The sequence below is a fragment of the Austrofundulus limnaeus genome, unplaced genomic scaffold (assembly GCF_001266775.1).
Source record: "Austrofundulus limnaeus strain Quisiro unplaced genomic scaffold, Austrofundulus_limnaeus-1.0 Scaffold7, whole genome shotgun sequence".
NCBI classification, from domain to species: domain Eukaryota; kingdom Metazoa; phylum Chordata; class Actinopteri; order Cyprinodontiformes; family Rivulidae; genus Austrofundulus; species Austrofundulus limnaeus.
Window position 1 is genome coordinate 1,011,386 of NW_013952409.1, and position 8,956 is coordinate 1,020,341.

General features: G+C 38.4%; 2 protein-coding genes across 2 annotated transcripts in view; both read right to left on the bottom strand.

The window, feature by feature from the left end:
• Positions 1 to 8,956, bottom strand: part of LOC106535267 (heparan sulfate glucosamine 3-O-sulfotransferase 3B1) — a gene marked incomplete at its 5' end in the record, with an annotated part of 109,381 nt that overhangs the window by 49,260 nt on the left and 51,165 nt on the right.
• Positions 6,841 to 8,956, bottom strand: part of LOC106535259 (protoheme IX farnesyltransferase, mitochondrial) — a gene marked incomplete at its 3' end in the record, with an annotated part of 5,146 nt that continues 3,030 nt past the window's right edge. The window contains 1 exon segment of the mRNA XM_014032224.1: positions 6,841 to 6,965. Coding sequence (XP_013887678.1) covers positions 6,841 to 6,965 — 125 coding nt within the window.

Genomic DNA, 8,956 nt, shown 5'->3' on the forward strand with positions numbered 1-8,956 from the left:
CCGTAGCAACTCCTTTGCGTTTGGAAGCGGGGGGTGGGGATGGGGGGAGGAGGACCAGGGAGGATGATTCAACCACTTAACCACTAGATGTCGCTGAAAACAACAAATCCTACACACTGTGCCTTTTAATTAGAAGTACAAAATTTTTTTTTGGCTTAAGTTTGATAGAAAAGTTGTGACTCTGCTGCTTCTGAGGCTATTTTCCAGTTTATAATAACACAATGACCCTGTAAACATGATGATGTGATAAATTAGGTTTTGATAGGTTATAAAGCTTTATGTTTCTTCCAAAGGCAAACCAAACATCATCACTGTATGGTAGTAACACGGAACAGTAACCTCTAAGCCCATGTTGTTGTTTTTTTTACCCATTTACTCCAAGGAGCTGACCAAGATGRGCGGAGAAGAACGTGTGCAAGAGGGTAAATTATGCATGTCTGCACAGGACAAGACAGAAGGGCGCAGCTTGAAGTGGTAAGGAATGGATGGGCTGGGGGCTTGTGGGGGCTCGCTTTTTGCYTGCCATCCTCAGACAGCTCACCACAAAGGAGACAAAGACACAAAAGGAAAAACTCACTGCCTTCATCACAAAAGCAGAAATGCCACAAGTCAGACGCTAAACAAAAGAAGCTTGAACCGTCATTTAATATTGTATGACTTACACAACATGTGCTGTCAAAACAGTGGAGCGGGACTCTGTTTGACGGTCAAAAACCCGATCGGGTCCATTTCCACTGTTAGGAGAACCTCCCTGGGGGTCTTTCAGGCTCTAGCCTTCAACTTTCAACTGACCCAATTATCCAATTAGCTGAAGTAGTGGTCAGACTAGAAAGTGATGACGGCTGGGACACCCGTAGGCTGAGCATTTTCTGAGGTCTGGGGAGCCCCCACAAAGACTGGATCAGCCAARGCTTTCTGGGCATCATTACCCTGAAACCTAAAAGAACTCTGGAGAGAAACRTGTCATAGTTTTCGACACGAGAGGTTTTTAGGGGCAGTTTTTAGGGGACTTTTACTGAGCTCAGAGTGCTGTTGTTAAACCAGACTGTCCTTTCTATCAATAAATCATATATTTTAACTGAGGCCTAAAAGGCTTACCATATCATTACTACGTTACTCTTGGTCCCATCAGGTTGGTTTCCTAAATAAATTCACATTTCAAAAAGTAACCACAACATTTCCTTTTGCCCTCTGGCCACTTCCCAAAGGGACAAATAATAGCCTTGGCTTTGTACCYCTCAGTTAAAGCTAAAGAATTTGTCTTTTTCTTAAAAACACCCCCCTCCCTTTTTTTCCTGAAAGAAATCTGACAACTGTGTGGTCACAAACTCACACACTGATCAGCCTCTTCAGATGCCAAACATTAAGAGATTAGGGTGGGGCACTGAAATCCAAAGGAAGTGATCTCCACTTGATCTCCGCTCTGATTTGTCAGGTTTTTGTTTGACTTCTCCAAAATTAAAAGAATCTGGCTTTGATCGCACSTGACCACAATCACTGCAGCGCCAGTTTCTTCAAATAAAAAGGGGAAATATAAAGAAAATAAAGGCCTGGCAGCAGATCTGAAGGTAGAATTTTTTTTTCCCTTTTAAAACAGATAATCAAAGTGTAGATACTATTTGTGCACATGTGAGGACTGCTCTTTGTTTGACAGAGGTATTCATGCTTCAAAAAGGTTCCGTTCCCAAAATTCCTAACAATAATCTAATGTCAAAAGTCCTCCTTTCAAACCATTTTACACTTTAGAAGCAGTTTATAGGGTATAAATGGAGTATCTCACTGGGCTGACACTAGCTGAGCTCTCCTCTGACTGAAAACATGCCCAGCTAATGTCCGGGTCTAAAAACCGTACAGATATACAGCGGGTAAAATAAGTATTGAAAACATCACCATTTTTCTCAGTAAATATATTACTAGAGGTGCTAATGACATGAAATTTTCACCAGATGTCGGTAACAACCCAAGTGATCCATACATACAAAGAAATCAAACCATAAATGTCCAGAAATGAAGTTATTTGTAATAATGTGGAATGGCACAGGGAAAAAGTATTGAACACACTTACTGAAATTTATCTAATACTTTGTACAAAAGCCTTTGTTGTCAATGACAGCTTCAAGACGCCTCCTGTATGGAGAAACTAGTGGCATGCATTGCTCAGGTGTGATTTTGGCCCATTCTTCCACACAGTCTTCAAATCTTGAAGGTTTCGTGGACCTCTTCTATGAACTCTGATCTTTAGTTCTTTCCATAGATTTTCTGTTGGATTCAGGTCAGGTGATTGGCTGGGCCATTCCAGCAGCTTTAGTTTCTTTCTCTGAAACCAACTGAGAGTTTCCTTGGCTTTGTGTTTGGGCTCATTGTCTTGCTGAAATGTCCAGCCACGTTTCATCTTTATCATCCTGGTAGATGGAAGCAGATTTTTATCAAGAATGTCTCTGTACATTTTTCCACTCATCCTTCCTTCAATTATTTGAAGTTTGCCAGTACCATATGCTGAAAAACAGCCCCACACCATGATGTTCCCACCTCCAAACTTCACTGRTGGTATGGTGTTTTTGGGCTGATGTGCAGTGCCATTTGACCTCCAAACATGATGTGTATTCTGGCATCCAAACAGTTCCATGTTGGTCTCATCTGACCAGACTATATTCTCCCAGTATTACACAGGCTTGTTTAAATGTTGTGCAGCAAACTTTAAAGGAGCTTCAACATGCTGTTTCTTCAGCAGTGGAGTCTTGCGTGGTGAGCGTGCATACAGGCCATGGTGGTTCAGTGCATTACTTATTGTTTTCTTTGAAACAATCATACCTGCTAATTCCAGGTCTTTCTGAAGCTCTCCACAAGTGGTCCTTGGCTCTTGGACAACTCTTCTGATCATTCTTTTCACTCCTCTGTCAGAAATCTTGTGAGGAGCACCTGGTCGTGGTCGGTTTATGGTGAAATAATGTTCTTTCCACTTCTGAATTATGGCCCCAACAGTGCTCACTGGAACCTTCAGAAGTTTAGACATTCTTCTGTAACCGATGCCATCATTATGCTTTGCAACAATAAGGCTGTGAAGGTCTTGAGAGAGCTCTTTACTTTTACCCATCATCAGATGGTTCTTGTGTGATACCTGGCCATCATTTGGGACTGAACCATCTGATATTAATTTGCACTGACAAGGGGCAGGCTTGCTTTCTAATTACTGAGAGAGTTCAGCTGGTGTCTTGGCTTTCCATGCCTTTTTACACCTCCCTTTCTTCATGTGTTCAATACTTTTTCCCTGTGCCATTCCACATTATTACAAATAACTTAATTTCTGGACATTTATGGTTTGATTTCTTTGTATGTATGGATCACTTGGGTTGTTACCAACATCTGGTGAAAATTTCATGTCATTAGCACCTCTAGTAATATATTTACTGAGAAAAATGGTGATGTGTTCAAACTAATTTTACCCGCAGTATATAAAAAAAATTGTTTAAAAATCGTCRAAATGAGTATATCTTAATTTTTTAAGATGTACTCCAGCAGATTACACCACAAACATTTGGGGTCGCTGCCAAAGTAACCACAACTTTTTGCCAAAACCTTTTGCCAAAGAGGGTACAAAGCGAGTTGAGGTGATAACGACGCGGACAGTGAAATAATGCGCATGGCCAAGAATGCAGTTGTGCATGCCGTGCTAAAGAAAATAGGCTGTGATATTTTTAAAACGGTCTGCTTAAAATGTGTTCACACAATTTGTTGGTACCTCGGTCCCAAATACTCAGAATTTGATAAGAAAACATTAAAAATATATACTTTTTTTTCTTTCAATTTTTACGTAGTTTTGAGTTGCCAACAGTCATAGCCCCGCGAGGTAGTAGTAGGTCTGGGCAATATGGCTGGAAAATGTATCACATTGTACGTCGATCTTGATAATTATTGATTAGGGTTTTGTTTTACCCATTTGAAATAAGGACCAGGAGAAAAAAGGATGACCAAACCTGCCAAACTGGTGACGTGACCTTTCCTCTTTTATGCACAATTTCCTCTCGAGCTGTTGCGCTCATTTTCTCCTTTCACTCCATTGCTCTTTTTTATTTTTAAAGCAGCACGGTGGTGAAACATGTTACTCAACAGGTTGTTGCTAGCTTAGCAAAAAGTGAGGGAGTTGTTGATACCGACAACCTTGCTTAGCTGGGCTTTAGCCCCCGTGTCGCGATTTTACAGCTTCAGTAGCTTTATTTTTATTTCCCTACATAAATTTTGTAAACTTACATAAGCTTCTGTAATTATCAACATTTTATTGAACGTATAATGTATGATACTGATTAAGTGTCTCAATATATATCGTTATATCTCCCAGTCCTAGGTATTAGCTTAGATTTTTTTAAACATTTACAAAAAACAAACTTTTGTATAGTTTTTTTTTAGTCGTAACAGATGAGCAAAAGAAATATGCACCACATCTGAAACACATGAAGATTCTGGGTTTGTATTTAGACAAAGAAAAACCTCACATCCATCCAACAAAATCATTATAACTAAAGTTAAAGATTACATGTCAAGATAGTTATGTTTGAAGACAAGAGAGAAAACCACAACCAGCTCCAGACAAGTTTTCTTTTCTATTGATGCTCTGCTGGTTCGTTTCGCCTGACTGCATTTAAAAGCCTTKTTCAAAGTCGGGTTCACATCAGGACAGGTGGCTATTATGACTGAAACAAAGATCCCATCCTCAGATAATTCCAATTACGACTCTGACGACATTGTGTTCACAGTGAACGAGCAGCTCGTCACATAAAAGGACTCCTCGGCACCAAACACATCAATAGCGAAGGACATTTAGACCAAGACACACATCATTAGAGAAAGGAAGAAATGCTGCAAAAGGATTTCTTTACTCTTTACTGTATGTTTGTACAAATACTCTACAAACTTTTAGATCAGTTTAAGGGAAATAAACTTTAACTTATTGTTGCTCAGATAGTTCTTTGAACAGGAGTATTATAAATCTTTTTATTGTTCTGATGATCATCTAGATTATTACAAGTTTTATAAAAACTTGTGAGTGAAAATGGATTATTGGTTCAAACCTTTGATTTCACCAGATCTTTTTTCAAAAACAGTATTTTCCTTTTAAATGAATGTATTTTCTGGAGGTTTTGGTGCCTAAATATCTTTTTTGCTTTAACAGTTTCAGACTACGTTGGTGCCTACTTTTACTGTAGTTTTGGAAAAGGCTGAGCAGTGGGGCGGGCGGTGAATACTTCAGTATTAAGAAATATGAAGCCTTATGGTGGCCAAACCTCAGTCTTTATTTTGTTCAATATCTTCGCCTAATGTGTCTGATGTGCAAGTGGGTCCTGTTAGGAACAGTAGCTGCCGTCTCTTGAGCCCCTCAGCCCTCTGAACGTCTGGATTTAACTCTTCAGCACAGAGAATGAACATTTTTCAAATACCTGAAGGATATTTACACACCTGCTACGTGTGAAGGGAGCAGAGGAGCCAACTCGGTTTCAGACCATTGCAGAAATGAGACATTTCTAACTTCATGGATGGATGGCTGATATTATTCGGGCCTGGTCACAAAAATGTGTAAACATTCATTTCCAGAAWTGAGACTTTTCTTTACTTTAACAAAAACAGAAACTGGAACTTTGCTGTTGACGGCTCCAGAAGAGGAGGTGGGTGGGGTGGGGGTTGCCTCGAGGGCATGAAACTACAGTGTAATCAAGGTCTTTGCCAAATTACAGACCATAGACATCACTAAGCACAGTTCAATCAAGGGCTAAGAACGAGGTCATCCATTATACTAAAATTCCTAAATCACAGAGTAAATTCTCGAGTGAGAACATGAGACAGAAGAGACAGCCTCTACTTATTCAAGGCATTCTAAGTGTCTAAGTACAAAAGCATACTTTTGTTTATAACAGCACAAAACAAGCCTTCAGGAGCCAAATGATAACATCAGTCAACTCAGTGCATTGTTAGGATTGATCAAAACTAGAGAAGCTTGTGAACGAGTTCAACAAAAAATTTATTCCTAATCAAACCCCTAGCCTTTTTTTTTTTTGAAAGAATGCATATCACCCACTGCCTTTCAGGTCATTTTATGTTAAAAAATAAGTTATTTTCCATTTCAGTAAATCCTCAAAAAATAGTTCTCTTTTACGCAGTAAGATGTCCTACTTAGAGGATTGTGATCGACTCTCAGCTACTAACACATGCAACCTTAGCTCAATATCTGCTAAATCAAACACGTTACAGCCATTTTTGTGTTGGCAGACATCRTGAACTTGGTTGACMCCAAAAGTTASTCAGCTGTAGAGAGACAGCTAATAATTATTTACTGAAGGTGGCAATAAAAGACGTACYGTGGTTCATGAGACATTTTGCTAACAGACAGACAAGACAGAACTTTGAATTGTTAAAAGCAATATCTTAAACAAAGAGCTTGAACAAAGATCTGTTGGTGTTCACATTATGTTTTGGTATGGGCCTCAGCTACTACTTTGCCAAACTTTATGGCAATATCTGTAAAACTGACCAAGTTATAGCCATTTAAAACACAYACATTAGAAGGTCAACAGTCTCTTTTTTCCAAAAGAATATTGTTGCTAAAATAATTGAGGACAAACAAGTGTAAACATTCATTTTAAAAAAAGATAACAAATTATTATTTTTCTGTTTTATTGTTGCCGTTTTTGAACTTTTGTTTTGGAAAGTGCAAATAGGATTTGATGATTAAACTCCCATCAAACTGAATGTTTGTAATCTCACTCTGCGGCAAATAAAACACACACACACACATCCATTCAGTCAGACACACACAGAGTTTTGTTTGGCCACAATGTGCAGGTAACAAACCTGGTTAATTGAATTGGCAGCACAGGATGCGAGGCCTGTTCCCAGAGAAGACACAACAAAGATGATGGGATCAAAGGCCACCGGAGCAATCGCAAAGCCAGCTGCTGCAGTTGAAACCACCAGGGCTGAAATCAAACGACCACAATAAATAAATAAATAAATAAATACAATCTGATGTTTTTACTTCTTAAGAAGAGACAACTTTTTGTTTTTACTGAACTTTAACTGTTTAAATGGTTAAATGTGCAAGATTTTGCATTGTAAAAAAAAATCTTTGCTCGCTCTTGAGCGAGCAGATTTTTTTTAGTAGGGCTCACAAGAAAACCAAATAAAAAACAATATTTTCCAAAAACAAAAACACTGTCAACAGGAGGATGTTGTGTGATGAAGCACAATATGTGTTAAACCAAAACCAAGCCAGTGACTGAGCAGACCTGACACGATAAACAAAACACACTTTCACCATGTTTCAGTGCCTCAATGAAGTCTTAATGTTATAAGTAATGTTTAATTTTATCCATTTATAATAGGGCAACTCTTGCTATGTATTCAAAGCTGATAGAGAGTGGCTACAAAAAAACTGTTGTGCTGCAGCAGAACAGCAAAATCCAGCATTATGGTAAGAGTTGAGAAACTTGAAGCACATCACAATTCGGTCCGATTACAACTCAGAAAGCTGCAATGTGATTATAAATGAATATTCATACATTTATAATCTTAAAACTTAAATGACTATAGCTTACATTACATAAGCATTGAATTAAATACATTAGAACTGACTTCAACCATCTGCTTAAAGCAAACCATGACAATTTAACCCACATACCATTTTAAGTTTTGCAGCTTTAGCACACTAATATTCCTGCTGTCTGCAGCAGCTTTGWCTATGAGCAACAACATATCTCTGTCAGTGCTGTACAGCTAGTACAGAATGTTAACGTTGCACCGATTATTCAAAATAATCAACTATGTCGATTATAGAAAATAGTTGACACAAAATTTTATTATCTAACACTTGTTTTATAATGTGAATGTTTATTTATCTGCAATGAAATACACAAAGTGCTGGGGGCAGAATCGCTTCCATTGTCTGTGGTTGCAATGTTTACTACTGAAGAAGAGGTGCCAGTGTGTAAAGCACAGAAGACACCGCAGCAGACACATCAAAGAGCGATAATAATGGTGGAATAGAAATCATGTCAAAGAGGCTTAAACAAACAAGATTTAAACTTTCAAACGTTGGCTACATTTTACTGAAAATCAACAAAAGAAAGTAAAATGCAGACTCTGTCATTCCATATGAGCACAGCGGCAGTTTCAGAAAAGTAGCTCGTCCGTCAAGATGATGCTTCACAGATCTTATTTTCAGACTGATCACTTCAAGCTAACTTGTCCATCAGAAAAGTGTTTCTTGGAATCAGAGCTACCAGTTATGCTAACGTTAGCTAAAGTGTTAGGACCTATCTGATCAATGAGTTATACTACATCCTGTCTCGTCTTCACCCGAGGTGTCTTGCTCAAGGACACCGCGACATGTGGGCATGGCTGGGAGTCAAACCTGTGACTTTCTGGTCCCAAGTTGGCTGCTCTACCACTGCACCACAGCCATCTTATGAATGTAGCTTTAAACACAGTTATTGTTTAGTTTGCTTTGGATTTGCAGCAGGGTAGGTTAACAGTCCCTCATGCTGGGCAGAGGCCATTATTTTCAGTTATTCATACATTAGCTGTTTGTTTAAAACACTACTTGTAGTTTAATACGTATTTAATTTAAGGTTTTTATGATCAGACATATTAATGTTAGAAATATACGTGTTTAAGATATTCAGCTGATGTGTTATGGGTTGTTTTTGTAATTTGCTTTGGGAACTGTGAGCAGGTGAGATGAAATGTGTACTGGAGCTGCACCCACAGGAAGCATAGATCAGGGTTCCTACAATTAAGGCAAGTTAAATTTAAGACCTTTTAAGACTTTGTAATGCCAAGTGAAATTAAATTTAAGACCTTTTAAGAATAAACACAAATGACAAAAAATATTAAAACGGTTGCAGAAACTCATAAACCAAAGTATTTTTGGTTTAAGTATTACAATATTGCTAATAGACCAATTCTTTTA